This window comes from Papaver somniferum, chromosome 7 (genome assembly GCF_003573695.1).
Source record: "Papaver somniferum cultivar HN1 chromosome 7, ASM357369v1, whole genome shotgun sequence".
Taxonomy (NCBI): Eukaryota; Viridiplantae; Streptophyta; class Magnoliopsida; order Ranunculales; family Papaveraceae; genus Papaver; species Papaver somniferum.
Window position 1 is genome coordinate 262,156,269 of NC_039364.1, and position 26,958 is coordinate 262,183,226.

Genomic DNA, 26,958 nt, shown 5'->3' on the forward strand with positions numbered 1-26,958 from the left:
GTTTCTTTTAATTCCAACCGTAGAATCCGATTTTACGTCCAGTTTTCTTTTAATTCTAACCGTAGAAGTGATTTTGCGTCCAGGTTTGGATTATTTCCAACCGTAGAAGTGATTTTACGTCTAGGTTTGGATTAATTCCAACCGTAGAATTTTATATGTATGTAGTTTTATGTCCAGGTTTGAATTAGTTTCAACCGTAGAAGCTCATTTTATGTCCAGGTTCCTTTAATTCCAACCTTATAAGTGGCTTTACGTTTAGGTTTGGAATATTTCCAACCGTAGAAGTGATTTTACGTCTAGATTTGGATTATTTCCAACCGTAGAAGTTTATTTTACGGTCAATTTTTCTTCCCATAAAAACTTTGCCCCAGAATTCATCAAGTATACAACAAAATTCATTAATTTAATTTTTATCTAATTAAATTAAGTTAAAATTAACTAAATAAGGGTTGTTTAGTCATTACAAAATTATTTGAGATAAGGGATTTTTGATATTACTTATGGGTGACCCGTTTTTGTCTTATTAAGTGACGCCCCTCTAATGGAATGTGACGCCCCAATAATAGCCTTCTAGCAATAAGTAACCTTCTTTTTTTTTTTTAACAAGTAAACCAGGGATTAAACCTGGAAGTTACAGAACATGAAGAATAAATTACATAGCCCTGACTGCAAGTCACTCTCACACCGGACGAAGGAACGAATCTCTGATAATCGAATCTCAATTGACAGAATCACACACAACAGAATCCCAAAAAACCAGTAACCGTAACAATAACACCCGCCTGTATCCGGGCGGGTTTGAATCGGTGAAATATGATCCACAACCCTTGAAGAACATTTTTTTAAAATACTCTGAAGACTACAGCTAGAAGCAGGCTGCAATGAAACTCTATAAACCGGAAAACAATGAACTCGCCGGATAAATCGTCGAAACTCCTGTACCTGCTGGAGAAAATCATAACCAAACTTGGAGCGGTTGTCAAACAGATCGTGACCCAAACTTAAGAACCCCATTACAGAGATGATCACAAGATCCACAAGAGAAAGTAATAGCAATAAGTAACCATACGATCTATTTTTTTTCCGGAAATCTTTTTACTGTACAGACATTTACAACCAAAAATACAGCAGCTACTTCCAAACCTCATACTAGGATTACAAAAGATGGAATCCAAAATGGCAAAACAAACTGCCTATACATTTGTGTTCGGATGCTATAGCTGGCTGTTACAATAGACAGAATCCAAAATGGCTCCCCAACCCCGAACATTTCACATATCTGATATACAAAAGATATTACAGCTAAAAACAGCAGCTACTTCCAAACCTCGTACTCGCATTACAATAGTTGGGCAAAAAAAAAGACAATGTTAGCGCGCCTGTACATTGTGTTTGGATCCTATAGCTGGCTGTCGCTGTTAGCACACCTGTACATTGTGTTTGGATACATTGTATTAGTTAATCTTCTTTATTACAACCAAGCTCCCCATCCCGGGAACATTTCACATAAACGCTCCGAGTCAATGGCGTCTTGTATAAGTTGTTGAACCTGCAAGAAAATATAGTTCAAATTAATAAATCATGTTGATGGAAAGACCTTATAAAAAGTTGATACGTAACTGGCTTTCCTACAAGATCAACCACATCCATTCACTGGCTTACTAGGTCAACCACTTTCATTCACAATCATAATATTCCCAAGAGAGTGAAGTATTAAAAAGGCGAACTGATGAGAACTGTGGTCGACTGATGGCTTTACAGTAGTAGTTGCTGGTCCTACAACATCTGCATCCGATGAGGCACTAATTTCTAGTTCTAATTTTAAGCACTAAAATTAACTCAATCAGATTACCTGTCCATGAACACTTCTCATTTCACCCTCTTCATACCCATCCAACTTCTGTCTCACACGCATTAACGCACGAGCAGCATCCTTATTCCCTTCGTACACATCTTGTGAATCTTCCAAGATTGTGATATCATCTTCCGATTCCTGCAACGATGACGATGATGATGAATAGAAGTTATTGTTTCTTTGGTAAGTTTAATTACAGAATTAGATAGCTCTGAAAGAATGAAAAAACTAGACAAATAGCTTCAGGTTTGTTTGGGGGTATATTGTTTCAAGATCCGGGTTCATAATTTGCCAGACTTAAAAGGCTGTTTCATCTGCCCCATCCCGGAGGAATTCAGCAGAACCTTTACTTGAGATGTACTTTATATTAAGGAACAATAAAACTAACTACTAATTTCTTCGAAATACCAAAGCACTCTCGTTCAACTTGGGTTCCTCTGGGTGACCATGAAAAGCAAATACAGTGGAAGGAAGAATCCAGACGGTATCAAATGAACAGCAATTTGGGGAACCAGATGAAAGCAAAAAACTCATCACAGATAGTCTTTAACCTACCTTTTGAAGTTGCAAAGCTTTCAGAGGAGACAAAGCCCATTTATAGAGAGGATCATGGATGAAAACCTGCACAGCAGTACTCTGATGTAAGAAAGAGAAACAATTGGATTTTGTTTGTTTAATTGAAAATCTTCTGATTAATCATACTTCAATGATGGTTAGCAGTGCTTCCTTATTGGTCCTCATAACAGATAGAGTTTCCTCACAACATCTTCTAAAGACGCCATCAACTCCAGTGACTCCCATACCATCTATAATATCTCTTGTTAGCCTAAATGGGACCTGCAAAAGATGGCAAAGAAAGACATTCAGGTACCCTTGTGCAGCTAAAGTGCTAAACTATTATTCCACGGAACACAAAAAGACAAACCTGCTCAGGTGTTTTGAGCATTAAGCCTTGTTCAAACGCAACTCCAAGGTCAATATGAACTACTTCTGCAGTGGCTTGATCTAAGAGAATATTCATCGAGTGTCGATCACCAAGCCCAACGATGTAACCCACCTGCATTGAGAATGAGCAGGTGTCAATGTTACTGCTACTTCCCAGCAGTCCTGCTAAATGAAAAATTGACGTCTAATTTTACTAAGGTTGACACAGTAAAACAAAGTGATTGTGGATATCATTGATGATGGAGACTGATTATTATTATTTTTAGTCAAGAGTATCTGCAGGTGGGACTATCATTGAGCTGATGAATGTAAGCACCACTGAGACGTTAAAAAAACAAACCAAGGATGAATCAGAAAGGAAACAAAGTAAGAATCCAGCATGTTAACCGTATTTGAGTAGATTAGGTAACATGGGCATGACTAAGCTGCAGAAAAAGTTGCTCATTACTAGAACAAGAATTCTGACATGTCTATGGTAAGAACATGAAATAACTCCTGAATGAAACAAGAAAAGAAGATATTGGTGGAAGAGAAAGTGCACTATGGAATCTGCCATTCAACAAGTAGAGTACACCAACCATTGAACTAGCTGCCACACTTCGTGTATAAGAGAGTCTCTTTTCAAACCAATTAGCTGGTTGCAAGAATCTCTCCAAGAAGAAGTAGTGCATGACAGGCCTGCAAGAAATATGATCACACAAATAGTCAAAGTGAGCGACTTTTTCAGTTATACTAGCAAAAATGGCCAAAAAGTACAAAAGAAAGTTTGAACCTGAAATTCTCACAGACAGTCTGAAAAGCCTTGAGCTTGTCCTTTTCCTATATTTACAAAGAATTAACGATTTAATATGGTAAAAAAAGGTAAATGGTAGAACTTGTCCATACTCTAGTCATCTTGTATCTTCACATACTGTGGTCTACTCTGGAAGTCAATACGTGTCCCACAGTTGCATAAGGAAAACGTATAATGCTAAGATGTTTCCTAGACCAACAGCAAGTACATAATGCAAATGAAAGGTCTTTAGTAGAAGTATGTGTCACTTGCCTTAGCCATATACTCACGACATCGAAGAAATGACCAGTCTCCTACTCCATAACGCACATGTGCACCTCCATTCTTTAAGCTAGACGAGGCAAAATCAATGTGATCAAACATCTCTGAGGAAGCATAAATATCATATATGAGCACTTAAATATTACAGCAAATCAACCTTCCCAAAAGATATTCCCCGAGTGGAATAGTGCCATCGACCCACTCAAGGACACCAGCACTTGGGGTAAATGGAACCACCTGTTTCATAAACAAAGCATTTGTCATTAAGTACAGAATAACCAATAATAAAAAGATCAACCAATTGACAGCCATTTTACATACACGCTTCAACGTATGCAAAGACTCACTGTGATTCAGAAAAAAATTCTAGCATAACAATATAAAATGTTGAAAAAAAATGTCATTAATTCGCAAAAGCTGTAGATACCTTGTATGTGCGAATTCCTATTCTCCTTCTCCATGTGTCGCGGTGGTTCTGCAGAAAAGTGTTTACCAAACCAAAAAACTGCTCCATGACCTGTACAACCATCAATCTGTAAGCATCATAGAGGAATTACCAAGTACTGATCATAAATGTAATGTTAAGAACATAAAGTCTGCTCAAAATATTGAGAACTAAAACTGTACAAGTTATACTTCAGATATTATCGCTGTATTTTCTCTTTGATCAGGAATTATAATTGCCACGCACGAACTTCGCTGCAAACGAAATGAAGATAAAAAATAGACATAGTTTGAACTCTTACAGCATCTTGTCGTAGGTCGTCATTTCCAGATTTTGCTAGTTGACGATACTTGCGACCATCAGAGCCCATGCATATGACCACCTTTGGAGCATTTATACCATTCATTACCCTGCATAGTCTCGGACAATGCGTGAAAATTTAGCAGCGCGATTTCAACATCGCAAAATATCATCTTTTCACTTGGTCCCTAGTTATTAAGGAGTTTGAGTCTTGCAGTTTAAATGATGTAATGATAAATTCGCCGAGAGCTTATTTAGATCCTCCTTGATCATAAGCTAGTAGCCTGTTACTAGTTTTGTTTTCGTTTCATTTTGTATTTCTCTCAAGGGTGGTACAAGCCTTTTCTACCCTCTTGCCATTTTGGATCATTTTATTTTTCTTTGCTGATCAAAAAAAAAAAAACATCGCAAAATATGTAACTCCTAAACTATTTGCATACATGACAGAATCGGCTAATCCCTTGAAGTGCGGAAAAGATCCTTCAGGGTACTGACAGCTAGGGTCCACTTGGAATGTAGCTGTCACTACAGGTACCTGAAAGTGAGATGTGCCAAAGATTAATCATGGGGTTAAACATTTTGTCATCAGCTTGCAGAGTTTCAGTAGGTAAAATCGAAACATCGTCGTTTTCTTTCATGTAAGTACAGAAATGCTCTTACAAGTTCCAGTTGTCGAAGGCTTCGGATATCTCTAGGTAGCGGTATCCTTTTGTTTGTATCCTGTAGAAGTTATATGGTTAGATAGTTGAACCAACAAAGAGCACTGACCAAAGATTACGCTAATATTATAAGATTAGAAAAAATATCAAAGCGTTACTTCATATGTCACAGATGGAATAACTATGTAACGAAATAACCAACCTCTCTCTTTGTTTCTAACTCAGCCAGTTTAATGTATATCTCCACCATCTGCTTCATCTATAACAGTATATATACTTATAAATCAGAATGATATAGAAATATATCTGACTCGACTAAGGTTTAAAGTGATGGTGGTATTACCTGTCTAATAATAGCACCATAGTGTGCAGATAATTCGTCTAAAAGATTTTCAGCTGCTAGCTTCTTATCCATGTCCACCACAAATGAGTTTCTACTGCGTTGTTTGTCCTTGACTCGGTCACCATTTGCTAGGGCCAGAAGCTGATGCAAAAAATTTGCATGAAAACCATTATTGATTGAAGCATCTATGACTAGTAATTACTATAACAAAACAAGAGTGAGTAAACACTGATTCATTTTTAAGTTAATATAAGTTTAATGTCCACACCTGCAGTATTGTATGGTACGGATGGTCAATGGCCATCTTCTTCACAAGAGAGACCAAAGCATACTGCATCAAAGCACAAGTGTCTTTGATAAATAGAAAGTTGCCATATCTTTACTCAAATGAGCAAATGAATATCATCTGATATACCTGAAAACTATGCCGCCCTTGTCCATCTTTCGAACTACCCATTCTCGATGCAATTTGATAAACCAATGGAATAAATTTGTAAGACTGGACCTGCAGAGATGTTTGAACAACAGTATAAAATTTCTTGCTACAGAAACTAATGAACTCTTCTTAAGTTCTTATTTAATACTAGAAAAACTAATGAACTCTTCACAAGAGAGACCAAAGCATACTGCATCCAATATAAAAAAGGTACTCAGTTTGTGTTTGAACACTTACTTCCTTCACTGCACTAAGCATGGCATTCACAACATTTTGCCTTGAAGACAGACTGAACCACAGAGAAACAAGTCGAAACACCTGATAGGACAGAGCTGAAGTATCTTAGGCATTCCTTCATATGAATTTTAGAACCAACTTAATATGGAGAGAGATGAAGAAGAACATTGTATTTATAACTAAGAAAAATGTGGGAATGCTGGACATTATGATAATAATTAACAAAGATCGTGTGAGACAACTAGAATAAAAAAGTGTGATATTTCATATTTCAAATATTTTACATCATGTATATCCACACATTTGTGAGCAGTGAACTGCTCTAAGTTCTTCATCGGACTCTAAATTCAATATAGATGATATTCTAATAGGCACATACCACTCTGACGTCATATTTATCTCCTATGACCAAACAACGTTGATATCCCTCCAATGCTAAGGTGAGGAAATTGTCCCTGTCATCCTGAGAAGAAAAATTGCAACCAAACAAATTAACAAAGTATTCTACATATAATAATGGTCCAAATGGACAACCTATGAAAATTTACTAGAGTTTCAGATCGACTGCTTTCTATTTTTGATTAGATCTAACTTAGTACATAACTTCCTGGGTACCAATTACTTTTGAGTAATTTTCTGGTGGGTCTATTAATTTTATAGCATAGTAGATGTCACCATCCAGCCATCCACCTCAACAAAAAGAAAGTGCTATTTCTGTTACTATATAACATACACAGAAAGCCCCGGGATAGAACAAGTATCCCTAAGATACACTAACAAATAGATAAAGCCATTTACAACATTCCAGTCTTCTTTAATCTTCAGCTGAAATTGAACCTCAGCATGAATGAACTAAAATAATTAAATTGTGTTATGAATGGCCACATATCCTTCAGGCATAGTCTAGTTTGAGCGATTGCTGATTTCTCAAGTGTTGATGATCATCTAATCTTGTCTTGTGAAGCATCTACTCTCTACGGCATTAACAGAGAGATGTGCTGATTTCTCAAGTGTTGATGATTATCTCCTTCTGTGTTGTGAAGTGTCAATAACATTAACAGCAAGATGTGCATCAAGGTCAAATTAAGGAGATCATGCTTACACAAACTTTTTTCTATTTATTATTTTTATATTGTGAAGGCTCGAACCCATGACCTTAAGCTACATACACGCCAACAACTGAGATACATGTTATTTGGTAAGCATACACCATCAATCCATGGTAACTTTTTCTAAAATTAACAAGACCATTTATTTTATACCTGCAGCTTTTCAGCCTCCCTCTTATCCATCGTGAGCTGCTTTTGCAATTCCTGTATTTTTATCGACAAATCCATCTTTTCTGCCTACAGAACACATTGAGAAAAGTGTCAAAAGTGAAAAGCAAGAATTCAACAATAACTTATCTCCCACAGGAAGGTAAAGAATGGCAGTACACCAGGAAAAGTGGCATTAAAAGGTAGTACTTGCCTTTGTTGAAGTTTTTAGTCGTTTGATAAGTACTTCAAGCTCCTTTGTCTGCACAAATTTCAACTAACATATAGAATGGAATCACATAATATCATCACCATTAATCAGAGTGCACTCACAACACAGGTACCTTGTGCTTTCTCAGTCGCAATGCTGCTTGCCATTCATTAGAGACGAGCCTTTCTTCATAACTTCTAAATAGAGCATCAGAATAGTGTGCAAGATGAAAATGTGTTTGGCACTGTCTCTGTATACACTTCTTGTCTACACTTTTTTTAGGCTCAGCGAGCTCCACTGCAGGTTTAAGGTACTGCTCCAAAATTGTCCTTGAGCTGCATCATTGCAAAGGTAAAAGAGATATATCAGCTCTCTGTGATGCATATTAGAGTCTTTACCAAACATACCAGTGGTAGTGAAATGTATTTTTTACTTGCTAGATCGAGTTTCAGCCAACCACTTTCCAACCAACCGATATACATTTGAAGCCTCTCTCTTCACCTTGTTATAGTGTAAGACGTATTTTGCAAGATTAATAGCCATCTCATGTTGACCTTGGGCACGTAGCAACTTAGCTTCTTCAAGCTGTTATACATACAAGATCATCAAGTAATAACAATAGAAATCAGTCCCTCATCAAGGTCATAACTGGAATATAAATGAGAAGGCAAAGAGGCATCCAGGAAGCAAATGCACAGCTAAATTAGGCTTAACAGTCATACTTTTATGGTTCAGATGAGGAGGATAAACCCAGGGTTCCAAGTACATAGTTGCTCAAACTAGGCATTTTGACAACATTTCTAGGCAAAGAAACAATTTTGCTACAAGTTCCACCAACTGAGACCTAGAGATTATCATACATAAAATGGTAATGAGGCAGAAATCTTGCAACTTCTAGTAACATTAACACTGCAAAAACAAGACCTAGTTCTTTAGAAGTATTTCTTGAATGTAGCAAATGCTCAGTCCTATGACACGGGTAGCTGATGTTGTATATATAGGGTCATGTGCAAGTTGTTGTGTTGTTGGCTCGTGCATATAACCCTTCAAAACTATAATTGTTCTAATACGAAAGAGAACTACAAGAACAGCGTACCCTTCCCATCAAACATATATCTGAAGTTGAATTTTGTCCTTCAGTTCCAGAACTGAGTAACTTAAACTCGTGTAAAGCTGCAGCAGCTAAGGAAAATCTACCGCCCTGTAAACATCAAAAATGACATAAAAAAAAAGATCCCCGATGTCATAAGACGTAAATGACAACTTTTAAGGTAATGTTGACAACCTTACGAAGAGTGGAAGCAGATTCCAAATGATGTTGTATTGTGGAGTCCTTGCAATTCAAAATTTGAAGTAGAACTCGCCTGAATGCGATAAACGGTTCTAACAAAGTCATATGAACTTGTGTCTGATTCAAAATGAATCTCCAATCCATATTCAGCAGTTCCATCTGAATTAAAACAAGACCGCAATTCAGATCCGGTTTTTGAGTAAATTGACAACATACAAGCTTCAGAAACAAGATAAAAAGGAAGACCTAGATTTGATTCAGGGCTAATGTGACCTAGATTCCAATATTGGTTAAAACAGAAAATGATACCTGATCCATGGCAGGAATGGTAGGTTCAGAAAGAACTTTTGGCTTCTCAAAATACAATCTTGTTTCTTTACGAGAAGATGGATTCCACCGTAAGTCCCAAGCCATGCCAAGATGGTTTAAGATCTGCAGGATGGTTGTCAAAATGAAGTGTCAAATTTTGCTGAGATGGTGGCTGAAAATATTTATACTGGTTTAAAGATTCTGAACCTGAAGTTTAACTATTGTGGAGTAGATATATTCAGTACTCTCTTTGCTTGCATGATGGATCGATAAAACAAGTCCCTAACACAAAAACAAAGACTGATGAGCAAGGAAATTTAACATGATGAAAAGACAAAAACAGATTGATAGACAATCATCAGCACCTGCTTTGAATCTATAAGCTTCTTGTAAAACTCATCGGAGTCCCCCTCTTGTAATGACTTTAAACAGCTAAATTTTGAAAAAAGAAGAATGTTCTGTAAGTTACGACAGGTCTTTGCTTGGTTAATTAAGACATACACCCTACTATATAAGAAAGAGAAAGAGAACCAGACTTGCGAATAAATCAAGCACCAAAACAAAAAACGAACTAGAGGTCATTTTATCCAAGTGAATGAACCAAACATCACAGTTATCCCAGCAACTTTATACCTACTGATTGAGCTCATAAAATATCATCCTACATATATATGAGTTACTTCAAGCTTATAATTTAGGTAAGCCTTCCGTTATTAGAATTCAGAAACCAACCAGCATAAAAAGAAATCCGTAAAAAGACAAGATGAGTAATTGAGTGCATAAATGGAGGAACCAGGGTCAGCCCCAACCTTAAGGATGCCCAAAGCAAATTTCAAAAATATTGCCCTCTAACCATTTGACCAAGTCAACATACTTTAACCACAGGTTTAACCATTGGACCCATATATATATATATATATTGATCTTATTCATATTAAACTAATATTTCAGATGTTGCGGTAATATTACACTAAAACTAACTTAACACTTTAACAGCTATATGTAACAGCATGATATCATGCTTAAGGTGTACTACCTTGAGTTTGAGTTGACTTTAGTCTTAAGATTGTACATACGATGGCAGTTGTGAAAGTGGTCTCAGACAAGAAAATTGATGCCTCCTTGGTTTGCTCCCCAAAGTTGACCATCGTCAACTTTGGCCCAAGTTCGGGCCTGGGAGGAACAATTACTTGCTGATTTATCATCTGTTGAAATGCAGGCTAGAAGAAATATAAAAAGTTTACTACTTGGAGAAACCTTCTAAGAACAGTATCTACACAGATGCACAGCAAGATAGTCAAAACTCGAACTACAGCAAAGTTTACCTGTGCAGGTTTTCATTAAAATGATCAATTTTATTGTGTTTTCCGGTCGCTTGATAATTAACTTCCACATGAAGTAAGGAAAAGTCCCACTTTCCAGTACGCCAGGCAGCTTCATACTGAAATACATATGGAAGACAAATACAGGAACAAGTATTATAAAAAGAAAATCCAGCAGACGTTAAGTATGAACAATTAACATTCTTCTTTGAGCCAGAAGCTGTACTATTAAACCTGTAATTCGGTGAATTCTGAATCATGTTCAAACTGGCTACTCTGAGAAGTCAATCCCTGACAATATAACTCTAGTAAATGAGTGCAACCTGTTTGCTGCAAAGATCTCATAAGCCCTTTGTAAGATTTCTTTTGATGGATATCAGCTTCAGATTTAGGAAAGGGAAGCTGATGAGACCCGTGAGAATGCTCCTGCAACAAATTGCGTTGAGAGCCTTCTAACTGCCCTGCTGGCACAGATCGCACTTGCAAGTCATAATACTCAAGAGCCTTACTCCAATTACCCTCATGTTCATAGGTAATGATTTGAGATTTCAACTGTGACCAAAACAAACACAGTAAATACGATAATCAATAAAAAAGAAAGCACAAGTAATCACAGTAACCTCTTCCTACGAGGCTCTTCAAAAGCTTGTACACTTCATCCACATCCACACACATGAATTTAACGTATTAACCTTGTATGATTGGACGATCCCATATAAGCTATCAGGCTCGTTGATCTGTGTGACTGCTGATATAAGTATCTCGATGTGTTGTGAGAGCTGAAAAAAATCAAATACAGAGGTTATGGTCCAAATTCTTGTGGAGGGTAAAAAATTACAAGAAGCATTGATCTATTGACCCTATTTTTCAGAATGTTGACTCAATCTTTGTACTCACCATCTCAATAGGTGAAAAATCAGGGCTTCCTAATGTTAGGCAATTGAATTGTTGTTCACACCAGTACTCCACATACATAACAGCAGTGAAATATGAGCCACAGTGCTGCCAGAGAAAATACATCCAACTTGAGAAAAAAATAAAAGAACAACTTTACCATGGATTAAAGACAAAACAGAGAAAGCGATACTTACAATGGCCGCTTTAGCAACAAGAAGATAATCAATTGAAAGCCAATATACCTGGCAACATATCAATGTGTAAGAATAACACGAAAACTAGATTCCTAAGTTATCAATTTAAACGGAATGTTGTAGAAGAAATTGTAAGAGCAGTGCTCTTAAACTTGGTTATAACTAAGCAAGAACACAATTCAAATGTTGCAAGCACATAAGACAAGCCTTACTTTCTCCCATGTTTGGGTTGATATCGGCGTTGAACTCGAAGTAGCTGATAAAGCTTTGGATTTTTCAGAAGTGGAGCGAGACCTAGAGGTATAACTGGATGGTTTATCATACTGCAAAAGCGCAACTCAATATGTCAATAGAATGACCACTGAACTCTAAGATAGAAGCATCTAAATTGCTACACCTGACAAAAGTGCTTGTTTATCATCTACCTTCGGACTATCTCGCTTGAGTGGTGCTGAGGAAATGCCCCCTCTTTCCATGACATAATATAGTCTGGTTTCATTTAGTGCATCCAGCATAACCTGAACTGATTTGATCAGTTCATTAGACTCCGTAAAGATGTTTTCTTGGACCTGCATTCAAAAATACATAATATAGATAAAACATCACGGTAAAAATTGGTGCACGTAGGATATGGTACCAGTACATTTCTAACAAAAAGGGAAACAACAGTACAAAGTTATCCCCTATAGCAACCAAGGAATGGTCGGTTGGAGACCCTAATGAATAGCTCCACAAAGAGATAACACCGAAATGGGTCCAAATGCATAAGTAGAGTGACAGTAGGTAAGCTGATAAACCTGCGAGGAGATTAATTTACAAAGATCAACTTGTGAACCCTTCGTTCTCGCTAAGTTCACCAAGACATGTGACAATAGTAGCTCCGCAAGTTCATCCTTCATCAAAACAATATCTTGACATAATCTGAAATCAGGAATTAAGCTTAGCATTTATTAAATCAGCTTTTACTGAATACCTTAAACACAATTGGAATTTTCTGAGATAAAGTAAAACAGAAAGGACACCTTAAAATCATATCATCAGTATGCTCAATAAGTGAATGAACAAGAGGACAGATCCAAGTCTCGTACGTTTTCCCAAGGGTCTTCCATAGAGAAGAATTCTCCAGTGGAATTGTTTCAGCTGTTAAGTGGAACAGTGAAGGAACTCATAAGAAAAAGGCATCCACCCAAGAAACACAAATTAGGTGAAGATTAAGAAACAAGAAAATAAATTTCCTAATAGTGGGAATCTTAGAGCAAGCTCAAAAGAAAACAAAAGAAAGGATATGCACGACAGTGGATGAAAGATCTTAATGGGCCTTTGATAATGAATGGGTAATGGAGCTCAGCTGTCTCCAGAAACTACATAAGACATATTCATAAAGCCATATCGAAACCCCAGGCAGAAGAGCGAGCAAGGCAGGTAGTTAACCTAACTGCTGTTAGTGGTAGATCTCATAGGTTTGAACTGTCACAACAGGCTAATAACAGCTGATCTTGAAAACTAGGACTCATCGGAGGGTCTGCGGCTCTCTCAAAGGCAGTGGTCCTTGTGATCACACAACTAAAAGAGGCACACTCCCAGGGCAATGGAAAGGAAATTTTCCTCTCAATTTAACTGATGTCCGCAATTCATATACTAGAATAGATAGCGCTAGGGGACTTACAGCCGACAATGAATACTGCTAATAAGCATCAAAACTATGAAAACTAAAAGGAGAGCATATTAAACAAGTATGGGTCTACCACCTGATGTTTTTCCTGACTGTGATAGCAACTTCTCAACAAGTTGCATATTAACCCCTTTTGAGTGCACCTGCAGCCAAAGAATCAAGCTTAACAAACATAAAACAACTACATATATGAGCATACTCTCATAGCCGGCAACTGGATTATGCCTCACGTGATCAATGATTCAAATACAGTAACATACAGTATTTTTACTACACACTGTGAAATTGAGTTAAGTTTGTGTACCATAATAAGAGACCTCTCGTAAGAATCCAGTGATAGCAGAGCTCTTTGTCCCCTTTCCGTTGATAATATCCCCTTTAAAGAAGATGCTCAATGATTAAAATTGAAGACCATGAAGATCTCATGAGTAATGCATAGCCATAGAAACAAAAATTATGCAATAATCTGTAGTTACAACACATAATAATCAGAAAGTATTTGCACTCTAACATATCGTATTTATCAAGTGAGAGCACATTCAATATGAATCCAAATTCCACATATATTTCCAAACCAGTACCATCTTAGGCTCCACTCAGTTACAGCTTTACTGTTTAACATTGTTCCTTTTTTAATTATTAAATAATCCAAGGATTCCAAACTAGAATTACACGATAATATGAAAGTAAAGGAAAAAGAATGAAGATTCACTCTTTTCCCTACTTAAGCCAGGCCCAAGCTGAAACTGAGGTATTGTCTAAAGCTTGAGATCTAAAGTATGTCTAGCTCACACTGGTTCAGAAATGAGGCATGAAATATGAATAATGTAATGGCAAGAAACTTTTGTGAAGGTTTCATCATGTCATTCCTAAGACTAGAGCAAATAAGTATTTAAATGTAAAGCTCCGGAATTCTGAGGCTCCACATTTTAACTAGAAAACATTTCCTAATGTTATCAAGCATGTATGCCTATTAACCGAAACTTGGGAATATAACAAGCTTGAAATAGCGGAATTATCTGTTTTCAAACTGATACTTCCGTAACAAAACTAAAGCTGAACTATTTCAACAGTTCAACTAACTGGAAACGTAAACAAATGCGGTTTGAAGATCTCAGAAAACAGAAACAACACATACACAAACAAATGGCGCTCACAAAATCTGCATGTTGAACTTAAGGAAAAGACGATTTACCCGAAGAGCTCGTGATGTCATGTCTATTATGTTAACAGATTCGTCGAGTAGATACTTCTTTAACAGCCTTACAAGTGTGATAAGGAGTTCTTCAGGTAGTCCAGTGTCAGAATTAAACCCAACTTCTGTAGCACCACCCTGTTCAAGCGATTGAGAAAGAGACATTTGACTGGAATCACCTGGCAAATGGAAAACTACCACATGCGGATCTCCAATGCCAACCTGTATTACAAATCAACAGCAGAAACTTAATCACACACAACCCATGCGGAAAACATGTCTTAGCAGGAAAACAATGTAAGATATAAATTTGTGTATACCCTAGAAATGAAATCCGACACCAATGCTCTTATATCGATAGCATCATTAGAACCGCACATCCGAATTAGAGTCCAGACAGAAGATACAAGTTCAGGTTCACAATGCCAGCAATTGTACTGACCCACTGCATTTTCCACATTCTTCTCTGGTTGAATAATTTCACCCATAAGCAGCTTCTTATGTAACGTTTGAAGACTGTAAGAGATAAATAATACAATGATTAAATCCATCATTTATGTAGAATCGGCTACACGTAAATATATGGAAAAGTGTAGACTGTATTGAGCTAGCAAGGATAAGAAGGCACCTCCATAAAACTAATCTCTGAGGAAGGTATGATGTTCTTCTGACAAACTTCAAATGACATAATGCACATTAGAACAAAAGAATTCGGAAATCTCTGAACAGCTTCACAGCTTTAACAAATAAGTGAACGAGTAAATAAACTGAACTATGGCCCCATTGAGCAGTTACCTTCAAGAAGTGATCTCTTGTGGAATAGTCTTTGCAAAGTTCCTGATGAAACTCTCGAATATCATCAAAGCCGTCAATCTCTGGAAAAGGTTCCAGCTCCTGGCCATGGCAATACAAACATCAACCCAAGCTAAAAGTAAGCCACAAAATTTGAAGTCGAGACTGGAAACGCAGAAAATATCAACTCCAATAAGAGTACTCATGATAATTATTATTCACAATAAGAAACGTATCTCTGTAACTCCTTTTACTAAAAGATAGATTCTTACTCTGATGTAATCATAAAGCGAGGGGTCGGATTCTTACTCTGATGTAATCATAAAGCGAGGGGTCGGAATCTACAATTAACTGCCGAAGCAAACACATGACTTGAGAAGATGGGGAACTAGGAAGATCTCCCTTGTTTTCAGACGGGATACAACATGACACCAATTTCGACACCAAAAACTGCAGCAGAAAGCAAGAGCATGATATAAATGAGAGAGAGAGAGAGAAGAGGTATGTCTACACCAATAAAGTAGCTGAACTTGAGTACCTGAAGTTGTTCTCCAAGCACACACATTGCATCTTTAGAGGGGTTATTTTTGAATGCCTCGAGCAACATGGACAAAATAAGACAGCACTGCTCCTGTAAAGCATGATCTCCAATATTCTGCCCAACTAAGTTGAAAAGGTAGCTGCAAAGACAGTAAGTAATGTTAGAAATCAATAAAGCAGGTAAGTTTGAGAGCTGCGGAACATGAACATTTTGAACTAGAGCTAGTACTCGTGCTCAGCAGAATAAGAACTAGTAAGCAACTAATGAGAAAGTAAAGAAGGTTCTATGGATTTCCAAAATAAAAAGTGTCTGGTGAAGTTTATAGCTGAACAAGTTAGAAATCGCAGACATTACATACTTGGAAGTGCTTGAAATTGCAGCTCTATGGCCTATGACGGTGATAAGGGCCTCAAGTCCAGAAAACCGATGGCACCTATGTCGATGATGAATAGCAGCAGTAACTTCGTAATGCATATCTACTATGAACTGCATGTTCGCAAGGATAAGTATAACAATGTTAGCCCTTAAGTAGAAGAAAAGATTAGACACCATTAAGGTCATGTACATATTTAGGAAATTAAAAATGACCTTAAAGACTCTATCAGCACGAAATATGTTGATTTTGTCAACAATGCCAACATTTGAAGGGCACTGCTCCCTGCAAAAATCCATTAAAATAGAAGTATTATATGCTTTTTGTTATTCTAATGGAAACATGTGCCAATAATGTATATGAAACACAACAGAAAGCAATATACATATCCAAGAATCCATCAACAACTGTTTGTATTGCTTTCACAATAACATCCATGGAGAAAAATGGCATGCCAGGTCCTGAAGCAGAAGAAGAAAGTGACAGAATGAAGCCAACAATGGACACCTGCAAAAAATGAGATATGCAAATAAATAAACAATCTTGATAAACGACAGGATACCACTCATATAGATATAAATACCAAGTATCAAAACTAAGTGGTACACCCTCCAAAATAAAATCACTGCACAAACTGTCCTACCTACCTTTCTATTAGGTAATTACTGGAATGAAAATGTTATAGTTTGTTTCAGTATGATCCCGTTGGAATGCCTATGACTGATCAAAGTTATAGAAGGTTGTAATCTGTTTGTTTCTTGGACGTAAAAAATACTAAATAATAGGGCATCAACCCCTACCATCAGCCATAAGATCATCTGTATGCCGTACAGTTGATTATCTTCACTATACATAAGAAAATCTGAGCAATTTATTATTTACGAGGTTCATACTGGTCGAAGACTGGTAAGTAATACTTACCGCCAGCTGATATTAAGCTAGCCAGTTGTCCAGATTAATGAACTTGTTGAGTTCTTTCAGTATCATGTACTTTAGGTGTTAGATTTCTTACACTCGCATTAAAACCCAGTTCTTAGTTCCTACAGCCAGGATGATCCACCACCCAAAAGAAAAAAAGATATATGCTAGGATATGGATTGTTTTGAGGTTCTAAATTTCTTTAGAAAAATCATTATACATCATTAAAACATATATTGACACTGGTCGCACTGCAGCTAAACCCCGTTTAATTTCAGGATATGGAGAAATTAATTTTCAGAAATCAGCTCATTTCCGGAAGTCAAATACTTATGTTCCAGAAATGTTGTTTATCAATTTTTATATTCCAGAAGTTAGGTTTATGTGCCCATCCTTAGGGAGTTGCTTAAATAAGAAAACAACTAAAATTCTTGGGAATGTTCTAGGAGTGAAGAAAAATGCTAACCATATGTTGCTTAATGAGATTGTCTCGTTCAAGCTCAGAAATCTCGGCAATACTTAATATGGAACTCTGAAGTACTACAGCTCCTTTTTCACTTCCCAGCTTCTTACTGCCATGCAATGCCATACAGACACCAAAAATTGGCACAAAATGGCTTTTCACAAGAACTGCCAAAGATTGACCAGCAACCTATACGCAAATAAACAACAAATCAGTAAAACTACATGGTTTAGAGGAATGCCAAGGAGCAGCTATCAGCAAAGGAACATGCACACTGATTCATTCCCTCCACCAGAGTACAGAGGAAGCAGATAAAAGCATGTACAGAGGCAGCAGATAAAAGCATGCAAGACAATGTTCAACAGCATAACAGGTTTCTCAAAAATGAAAAGTTCTATGCCTATTGGAAGCTAACCATTCTGAGCTTGTGATAGAGTAGGTTGTGTAGAAGAAAGAGGACAAATGAGATGAAGTTATAGAAATACCTTAGCAACCCACTTCAGATTAGTAGTGTCCCCGCTCAGAATCAGAGCTGGAAGTAGCCACGGACAGCAATACTGCATGAAGTAACTAGGTTCTGACTTGAGAATAAAAAGATCCCGTATCTGCAATGAACATTAGCTGTATCTTAACATGATGTGTAGCACGTTAAAGAAAAATAGTAGATGTTACTAATAACCAATCAGTGTCAAATTAAACTTTGAGGGTCTATTTTCAACAATTTAGCCAAACAGAAGTATCTCACGGTGGAAAGACATTACCTCCATAAGTGCAGCTACGCTTACTCTGCAGGCAACCCAAGAAAAGAGAATGACTCCCATAAGTTGGTCTAGGTACTGCAGGAAACTAAGTAAGAAAGTGAGAGATGATAATAAACGAGCATTTACAGTATCAGCATGCTCGTCTTAATCTGATTAGACTAACGGAATGTAAGAAAAGTATCAATCTAGGCTATAAATAAAAGAATGAGTTGATTGAGACGGTTTATTCATGCATAACCAAGACCTATAATAGTTCTAAAAGACTAACTTGACATGCTATAATGTCGTGTGCTATCAAGTTCCCAGTTCTTGAGATCGCATAAAACTAGGCAGAGATATCTCAGACATCATGATGGTATGGTAAAAATGTTGGTTTGCGCAATTTAGGGAGAACAAATAAACTGATCCCAAACGTAAGGGACTGAAACTCTTTAAAATGCACCAGTACCATAGTAATTTTAGTAAATGTACTCTAATCCGTTGAAGTTGTAGTAACACCGTTAACTTCTAATAAAAATACTAGTAAAGAAAAGTTGGATACAGCACCTTGGATCTAGTTGTGTATTGGAGTTTACTTGACAAATTATCAAGTACGGCAAAAGCCAATTCCCTGGAGAAATTTCCCAATGAGTGAAAACCATGAACGCCAATCACATATGATAGACAGGGGCATGCAAGGTAAAAATTTATACCTCTGACAAGGATCAATTGCTGCTATGACACAAATGATGAAAATGGCCTACATTTTCTCCCATGGGAGAACAATATAGAATGATTAAGTTAAGGAAAATTCCAGAAAGATAATATATCAAGACACAGTACATATGATCCAAACACTAATCTAGTGAATCAGTACCTCTAGTTCGATCTTTTCACTGTGAAATGCAAGATGTGCCAAAGTAATAATAATTGTCTCCATTGCTGGACGAGGATGAGGACCTGCAGCTAGGACCTCTGCTGCAGTAACAGGTGCTTTCGATGAAGGCATCACCAACTTGACGCCAAAGTTGGAACTGTGGAGAATGGGATGAAAATATAACTGCTTAAACAATCCCCTTGATTAGGTAAAATATGAAAAGCAGCCATTGAGAGTTTCAGCTATGGAGACCAAAAACCTATCATCAGTGGCATTCTCCATCAAATACAGAACAAACTTAGAGACATACAAAACAACAACCATACAAATAAAATTTAGAAAACTGAACCACCTGCTTCAAGTTTAGGCTGTTTAGCAGCACATTTCAAAATCTGTTACTAGTCCATATAGAATGTAATTCACAGGGTTGTCGGCCCAATTCCTTCAGCTAGACTTGCAGCAGGCATATTACATAGCTGAAAGTATGACGATCAATTAGCAGAAACTGCTGTGTGTACTCTTTATGTTTTCCAGAATTAAAGGGAAAAAATTTCATTTAGGTATTCAGTAGGCTCTTTTAAAGTTGAACCCCTTTAAAACCCCTTTTAGCAAGTAAATTAATCAACAACTAGTTTCAGTCAGGTCCATTCTAAACCAGCACCAGAGGATCAAGAGGTTATGCCTCTTGTGTCACTAAATACTATCTACTACAATCATAGAATCATCGGAAATATAAAGATAACACACTAATAGTATTTTATTAACCAGATACTCACTCACCAGACATCTTGAAAGAGCTCATTATGACCATCCCAAGTCTGGAAAAGAACTCCAATCCGCCTAGCCAAGAACAGCCTAACTCGATAATCACAATCTTGAAGCATTGTAAGAAGCTTTTCGATCATTACCTGAGTGTAAGTACGACAACCGAAGATTATAAGAAGATAGCAATGCAGAACAACCGATCTAAAAAAATATCCAGGTATATGGCCCGAACACTTGAAGAAGCAACACCCATGAAAAGATATGATGGACAACAAAAAAAATAGGCATCATCACCTGGCCAATAGAAGGGTCAAGTATAATGAAATTGCATATGCAGTCGATCAGTTTAGCACGTCCAGGCCAGTCAAGCAGATCATATTCCCCAATTTTGATTACCATGTCGCGGAGAGATTCTACACTCTGTATATCCGACATCAAGCAAAAGTAGAATACTGAGATTCGATAAATGACAAATTGACAATTATCAAGTCTCAAACAATGAGATCTTAATTGTTTCTTGGGGAAAATAATATACCTGATGATGGACGAAGTGGAAGAGAAATATACAAATAACGTAGGTGATTTAAATTCTTTTCATTTAGCTTTTAACTACGGGCATTTTGTTTAAAATGAATAAGAAGAAAATGTTGTAACCAAGAAAAGTATGACTTCAGAACAACGAGAACGATCTAAATTCTTTTCATTAGCTTTTAACTATGGGAATTTTATTTAAAATGAATAAGAAGAAAATGCTGTAACCAAAAAAGGTATGACTTCAGAACAATGAGAACAGTTGGATGCAATTTAAATTGAAAATTTGGGCAAACTTTTTGTGCCTTTACAATGCCAGATTATCTCCCTCCTTCATCTTTTTAAGCAAAGAGCACTATTAACCCTAACTCCCTCAAACTTTGTTTATCATAATGCTGAGCATAACCAACCAATACTAAAGAAAACTAACATAAGAGATTACCTGTTCAAATGGTCTACCAGGTGTATGTAATAAATTTAACTTTTTATTCTTTCCACCATAGCCTGATGATATTAGGTTTCCAAGCAAACCACGTGTGGCAGTTAATATATTAACACAACAGAGTTTAAGAGACACTCTCACTTCAATCATTTTATTCACAGAAATCACCTGCACAAGAGGAAAAGAAAAAAGTATTGTAAATCTAAAACATCAATATTGAAGCGTGGACACTAAAACATCAACTAATCCCAAAAGTTATTTAAGTGAAAACTTGCAGAAGTTTCCTAAGAGCAGTACCAAGTCCGGGAGCTTGGCAAATGAGGAGCCTGAAAGATGTTTACAGAGAATATACAGAATATATTCAGAGACCTGACAAAAAGAAATTTCAGATATTAAGAAATAACCAGCTAGCATTCTAGAAGAACACTATCACTTGATGCATCAAAACATTCAACGTACCTCAGAATCATTTTCCTTGTGCATCAGATCAAACAAGATTTCCCATGTAATAACAGGTAATACGGTGAAAAAATTTGTCATCACTGAGATCATGTCAACCTTCCACTTCACAGAAGAAAGGGGAGTGACTATAACCTTGCTAGTGAAATCCTTATCTTTAGAATCCTCATTCACGTCCAATTCCATATCAACAATCCTTGCCCTATTGCCACCCAGCAGATAAGAACCTTGTGGACAAGTTTCAGAGGCAGAAAACAACTCCGCCGTGGCTATATCAGAATATTCACTCCTTGAGCCATCACCAAATTGCTCAAATAGTTTTGCGAAGGCCCTTAAAAGCTTCTCAACAGCATGTACAATAGCTCCAGAAAGTACATCAGCAAAAATATTTTGATCTTTCCCACTACTAAAAACTGGAGAACAAATCAAACTCTTCAGAGAAACTAGAGTGGACCCTGTTCCATCAAGAATGAGACTAGAGCCAGCACAACCATGTCTTCGGATACTATTTATGTTTTCGTTAATGACAGAAACAGCATGCTGGAGCAATCTTACTAAAAGCTCGCACATTTTGGTGACGAAGGATGAATTTGCATCTATTAACCTGCGAGAAATAAAATGTGACAAATACAATGAAGCGCGGAAGCCATGCATACGGGATAGAACAACGGAATTGGCAAAAGATCATCACATTGTTCTGAATATATGATTTACCGTGTTAGAAGTGAGCCATGAATGCAGTTGCATAAGAGACCGCTCAAGAAGAAGAGTTCCGGAAGAAGCATCTTTTCAATCTCCTTATCCATAACAACTGAAAGAATGTGGTTTTCCAACTCTTGAAATAAGGGAATCCATACTTGACGGGGGAGACGTACTCTATGGTGGGATTCAGATTGAAACAACTACAAGATCAATTTGTAACCATAAGTTAGAAACTTACAAAACCAGTTTAAGTTTAAAGAAAGTTTAAAATATAGATAAATAAATAAAAAACACCTCTACAGAAGAAATAGGCTTAATTTCAGCTAAGACTTCCACTGAACATTCAACAGGTCCACTGAGAAGATTTTGGTCATGTTCCTCCCCCTACAATAAAAGAATAATATTTCACTACAGTTACCGATTTGGACATGCACTTAAGAAAGTCAGATCCAGGGCAAAAACAAGCTTTTCAAAAACCTTATATAAATCCTCAGCATCTTCAGAAGGATCAGTAATAGAGTTTGAAAGGAAAGGGTCCTTGCAGCGATGAGGAAAAGGAGCAGAACCCCCACAAAGGGAAAACATAGCAGCTGGCAATAGCATCATCAAAGACTCATTCAGCAAAAAGCTTTCCTGAATAAAGATTTACACATTAACAAAGCATTACAGTCTAAGTCCAAAACATTGAAAGAAAAATGAAGGGAACAGGAAATTTCATACAACATGGAGCTCCAGATGGGAAGAAAACAAAATTAAATACAAACTATTTAATGAACATTAAGGAATAATGTTAGCACTTTTCACCTATCCCACAGCAAATTGGATTACACCAATTGTTTCCCTTCCATTATTTATTTCACGTAATTTGAAGCCATAAAAGCAAAGACTCGATCTCTACTATAATGAGTCACATAGAGAATTTTTGTAGAAAATGGTCAACAACAGCCAACTCAAAAGGCTCAAATTATAAAACAGAGGACTATGTATGTGACAACATTCTGTGAGACTAACAAGGAGCAGACACATCTCCAAGAACACTCCCCCAGTGCTATGCTGTTTATTCATATACACAACCTCCTAAGACCATCAAGTGTAATGTTAACAACCATGTGTCTGGCATAAATATGACTTTTGAAAGAAGCATAACAATTGCATAGAAGAGTGTATGGGTCTAAGATGGCTAGATAAACCACTTCTTTCATCCCTATGCTGGACAGTTATACCTCAAATCTTAGCTTATTCATCCCCAGTGCTATGCTGTTTATTCATCCCTATAGATTTTTAGCTTCAATACCATGCCAACAACCACAGAAATTTGGCAAATTCTTTTTTATTTCAAAAAACAAAATTCAAATGTAACTTTCTATAGTAAACATCCATGGAAAACATTTATTGTTCAGAAATTTAATAATGAATCCGGCCTAGGTAAAGAGAAACTGAAGACACTCTCTCTTGTGATCTACCACACAACTTCCAGAAATGACAGTTTGATGCATTTGAGTACCTTAAATTTTTAATTGCTTCTTGTTTAAATTACAAAGTGAAACGCAAAAGAAAAAATGAAATGCCAAACCTTCCAGTTAAGTAATCCCAAAACTGATCTTAAAAGATTTTGCCTGAGATGTAAAATGTCTCGTATGTCACCCTGCACAAGTAAAAACAAAACACAAGAATAGCATTATATCAAATCAGCGTAAGCTTTTTGTAATGTGTTTCACATGTGCTATCCAAACGCAATTGAATGTCAAACCATGTCAAAAAATAAGCTTCTAGAACGATATCAGACGAATGGGGTCCATAACAGAAACAAATTGTACGAACATGATCAATATTAATAGAGAATATAAGCTTAATCAAATTAAAGATGTGAAAATTGATAAATACGGTCATAGGTGAAAACTTCCACAGTTCCACAATTTTTATTGCATAAGAATATAAGAATCTTCTTTGCAGGTGTTAAAAATTATCAGTATTCATTACTAAATTTTTTAACAAATGCAGCCTTGACCACTAGCAAACAAATACAGAGATAGCAAGTATATACCTGTGAACCTTTTCTTGAAAAATAGCAGGCAATGAAGTACAATGCTGACCTGGTTATGTGCCAAAACCATAAAAATAAGATAAAAAGAAAACTTGTAATAAGAAAAGGTCAACTATCGAACCGCTTACGTTGATGGTATGTGCTTAAATAAGCGAAGGTCCCACACATCATGAGGTACAATAGGTATCTGTACTAGCTCCTGAAAAATGACAATGTGAGACACTATGGTGTAAGATGATGATACCTTAACAGAAGCAACAAAACACCATGTAATAGGAAGCGCCAGACTTACATTTGAAATAATATTTCCAAGCAGCGTTAAAGCAGCATCTGCCTGTATCAAGAAACATGTTTAAACTAATCACCTTAATGATCACGTAGCAACAGAGCTGGGAACGTAAATATATTACTTGAGCACAAAATGAATTTTCTAAGTGGAGTGCATAATGCAGCAAATGCATGGCGAAAACAGGGAAAAGAGTTAAAGTGTGATCTACTAAAACTAAGAAGACATCATAGAAATGATAAAAGAAGCAAAAGAATAGGTGGACATGGACTAGTAGGGGTAATACAATAAGTTACCGGATCTGCTGTATTTACAAAAATAGCAAAATCAAGAGTGAGCTGGGGCTTAGACTCTTAGTATATATCCACCAAAAGAATCAAATTCTAACAGCAAAAATCAGTACAAGCAAACTTACAACAGAAGTCACATTACTGAATATAGGTAGCCCGTGAATCAAAGAGCTCCATATTCTGCTCCAACTGGCTCCAAGCTGCAATGTTAGTCAAGCGAAAAGTTTTACTTAGATACATTCAAGAAATTTTTCCTAACACACCCAAACAAAATTTGTAGGTAAAAATAAATGGTTGCATAATTAAAATACCTTGTTGCAATATGGGGGGGTACATAATAAATTTCAGTTGTGTTTCGAGGCATTGGTCTAACTAAACGTGTCTTTAATGTTGAATTAATAACTGGAAGGTTGAACTATGTTGTATCTACTGAAGAGGGTGGGCTTTTATTCTGACCAAATAAGAAATAACATTGCAGCCCATTGATGGGCGTCTAATACTGTCACTCATTAATTGCAGAATGACTAGATTTCTTGATAAAGGATGCATCTATATTTTGAAGAGATAGGCTATATGTCAGCCCATCAGTAGTTCAGTTCCAAATGTTAAAATTTCCATTCTGGTACAAAGAATATCAGACATACACATGCACATTAACTATAAAAATACATGACTAGTCGACCAACCAAAACTAACATTAACCTCATTTTGTGGAGGAGACGAACTATGTGCACCATCAGCCCTTGAAATAGGAAGCAAACGGATAGAGCAGAGCTCCTGCAGGCTCCTTCAGAACAAGTTAACAAGTAATTAGTTTTTAGCTCAAAAGATGATTATAGTTACATATTGTGTGCAACGTTTTTTCCTTTTCTCCTAACAAGTAATATACTGCCATGGGACATTTATGGGCATCCTCCGGATTATGTGTGCCATCAATTACCATATCACATGTACATATCGATATTATACGCCTTCATTTTTGTATGTTCATGAAAGAATGTGTGTTTTTTATATAACACAAAGACTGGCCAACTGGATAACATTAGACAAATACAGGATATCTCTGAAGGAATTGAACCACTTACCGCAATACCCACAGCAAACCATCGTATGAGTGTTCTTTATTTCCATCGTTCAAAATCCTAGCAAAGATCATTACGCATCCAAGTCATTGAAAAGAGACATGATATGCAACACTTATGCATACACCATGGATATAACAGGGCTTGCACATGCACACCATCATTGATGAAAAGATTCTGACAATCACATTTTTTACTTGAATACTTGAATTCTACACTCAGATACACTTACCTCTCAAAACTTTGACAGATGCCCTCAAACCAGTAGATAAGAAAATCCTTAGGGATACGAGAATTATAGTTTTGGACAAGAAAACAAAAGGCACCATTCCTGTATTAGAAAAACGAAAAGCACCATTGGTTTGTGGCTTTTTCCAGTAATCACAAGCTGCGAAGTGCAGTGTGTGTATATGAGCCTACAGGTTACAACATACCATAACCATTTCCCTTTCATCAGACCCTGTCTTAGACGGGTAGCAGCATTCTCCCTTCTAGGTCGTTTCTCAGAATTTGATGCCTTGGAACTACCTATATTTACACATGCCTGGAGGAAAAGAAATCATCTGTAAGCATCCGAAATACTCTTGAGATTTTTCTCAAACAGAAAGTCTTAACAATGTTTAGGTGAAATGTATTACTGTGTTCAATAGAAATTGTGAATATCAAATATAAACTTGAAAACTTAAACTTTGGAATACCAAATTGGAACTGCACGAGTTGTCAATGAGTCTTTGGAAAAGAAAATATCTGGCAAAAGCCTATCAAATATCACTCATAAATATTTAAGATCTTTAGATGTATATATTTTGCGGAATAGTCATGAATTTACAGCTCCAATATCGTGTAATAGCTGAGAACTGAAAATTGTAGAAAACTACCCTGTAAAATAGAGAAGCAGCAAGCTCCAAGAGACCGCAACGTAAGTTCGTCAACGTTCCAAGCTTATCATCCCTACATGTGTCACCCCTGATTGCAGCAAGCACTTAAATTATTATCCATCAGAAAAACCCACGGAGCTTCCCTGGAGAATAA

The 26,958-nt window shown here is 36.7% G+C and overlaps 1 protein-coding gene across 3 annotated transcripts in view; it reads right to left on the reverse strand.

Annotated features, from left to right (window-relative positions):
- Positions 1-1,047: 1,047 nt before the first annotated feature.
- LOC113300269 (serine/threonine-protein kinase ATM-like) overlaps positions 1,048-26,958 on the reverse strand; it is a 28,328-nt gene continuing 2,417 nt past the window's right edge. Inside the window, exons 8-79 of one of the 3 annotated variants that reach the window (XM_026549488.1) lie at positions 26,805-26,892; positions 26,361-26,470; positions 26,159-26,257; positions 25,930-25,986; positions 25,547-25,631; positions 24,970-25,044; positions 24,561-24,602; positions 24,397-24,467; positions 24,269-24,317; positions 23,798-23,869; positions 22,702-22,857; positions 22,519-22,608; positions 22,237-22,424; positions 21,523-22,126; positions 21,361-21,432; positions 21,064-21,231; positions 20,385-20,510; positions 20,106-20,233; positions 19,326-19,482; positions 19,162-19,208; positions 19,016-19,079; positions 18,470-18,544; positions 18,194-18,313; positions 17,712-17,897; positions 16,713-16,834; positions 16,543-16,612; positions 16,313-16,440; positions 15,952-16,093; positions 15,723-15,863; positions 15,417-15,515; positions 15,250-15,296; positions 14,942-15,137; positions 14,622-14,843; positions 13,731-13,802; positions 13,503-13,569; positions 12,777-12,894; positions 12,552-12,675; positions 12,180-12,323; positions 11,967-12,077; positions 11,755-11,802; positions 11,561-11,665; positions 11,356-11,442; positions 10,898-11,215; positions 10,667-10,782; positions 9,707-9,773; positions 9,549-9,623; positions 9,342-9,464; positions 9,027-9,191; positions 8,838-8,942; positions 8,175-8,326; positions 7,875-8,076; positions 7,745-7,792; positions 7,537-7,620; positions 6,654-6,737; positions 6,275-6,355; positions 6,017-6,106; positions 5,870-5,932; positions 5,602-5,742; positions 5,461-5,517; positions 5,260-5,319; positions 5,040-5,134; positions 4,601-4,709; positions 4,282-4,371; positions 4,012-4,091; positions 3,846-3,924; positions 3,573-3,619; positions 3,379-3,478; positions 2,781-2,912; positions 2,558-2,692; positions 2,411-2,476; positions 1,853-1,993; positions 1,048-1,549 (exon numbers count right to left, since the gene is read on the reverse strand). In XM_026549488.1, the coding sequence (XP_026405273.1) occupies positions 1,472-1,549; positions 1,853-1,993; positions 2,411-2,476; positions 2,558-2,692; positions 2,781-2,912; positions 3,379-3,478; positions 3,573-3,619; positions 3,846-3,924; positions 4,012-4,091; positions 4,282-4,371; positions 4,601-4,709; positions 5,040-5,134; positions 5,260-5,319; positions 5,461-5,517; positions 5,602-5,742; positions 5,870-5,932; positions 6,017-6,106; positions 6,275-6,355; positions 6,654-6,737; positions 7,537-7,620; positions 7,745-7,792; positions 7,875-8,076; positions 8,175-8,326; positions 8,838-8,942; positions 9,027-9,191; positions 9,342-9,464; positions 9,549-9,623; positions 9,707-9,773; positions 10,667-10,782; positions 10,898-11,215; positions 11,356-11,442; positions 11,561-11,665; positions 11,755-11,802; positions 11,967-12,077; positions 12,180-12,323; positions 12,552-12,675; positions 12,777-12,894; positions 13,503-13,569; positions 13,731-13,802; positions 14,622-14,843; positions 14,942-15,137; positions 15,250-15,296; positions 15,417-15,515; positions 15,723-15,863; positions 15,952-16,093; positions 16,313-16,440; positions 16,543-16,612; positions 16,713-16,834; positions 17,712-17,897; positions 18,194-18,313; positions 18,470-18,544; positions 19,016-19,079; positions 19,162-19,208; positions 19,326-19,482; positions 20,106-20,233; positions 20,385-20,510; positions 21,064-21,231; positions 21,361-21,432; positions 21,523-22,126; positions 22,237-22,424; positions 22,519-22,608; positions 22,702-22,857; positions 23,798-23,869; positions 24,269-24,317; positions 24,397-24,467; positions 24,561-24,602; positions 24,970-25,044; positions 25,547-25,631; positions 25,930-25,986; positions 26,159-26,257; positions 26,361-26,470; positions 26,805-26,892 (8,155 nt within the window). In that variant the 3' untranslated portion in view covers positions 1,048-1,471. Of the gene's footprint in view, positions 1,550-1,852; positions 1,994-2,410; positions 2,477-2,557; positions 2,693-2,780; positions 2,913-3,378; positions 3,479-3,572; positions 3,620-3,845; positions 3,925-4,011; positions 4,092-4,281; positions 4,372-4,600; positions 4,710-5,039; positions 5,135-5,259; positions 5,320-5,460; positions 5,518-5,601; positions 5,743-5,869; positions 5,933-6,016; positions 6,107-6,274; positions 6,356-6,653; positions 6,738-7,536; positions 7,621-7,744; positions 7,793-7,874; positions 8,077-8,174; positions 8,327-8,837; positions 8,943-9,026; positions 9,192-9,341; positions 9,465-9,548; positions 9,624-9,706; positions 9,774-10,666; positions 10,783-10,897; positions 11,216-11,355; positions 11,443-11,560; positions 11,666-11,754; positions 11,803-11,966; positions 12,078-12,179; positions 12,324-12,551; positions 12,676-12,776; positions 12,895-13,502; positions 13,570-13,730; positions 13,803-14,621; positions 14,844-14,941; positions 15,138-15,249; positions 15,297-15,416; positions 15,516-15,722; positions 15,864-15,951; positions 16,094-16,312; positions 16,441-16,542; positions 16,613-16,712; positions 16,835-17,711; positions 17,898-18,193; positions 18,314-18,469; positions 18,545-19,015; positions 19,080-19,161; positions 19,209-19,325; positions 19,483-20,105; positions 20,234-20,384; positions 20,511-21,063; positions 21,232-21,360; positions 21,433-21,522; positions 22,127-22,236; positions 22,425-22,518; positions 22,609-22,701; positions 22,858-23,797; positions 23,870-24,268; positions 24,318-24,396; positions 24,468-24,560; positions 24,603-24,969; positions 25,045-25,540; positions 25,632-25,929; positions 25,987-26,158; positions 26,258-26,360; positions 26,471-26,804; positions 26,893-26,958 lie in introns of those variants that run through there. The other 2 variants (XM_026549487.1, XM_026549489.1) reach the window with 2 other exon arrangements.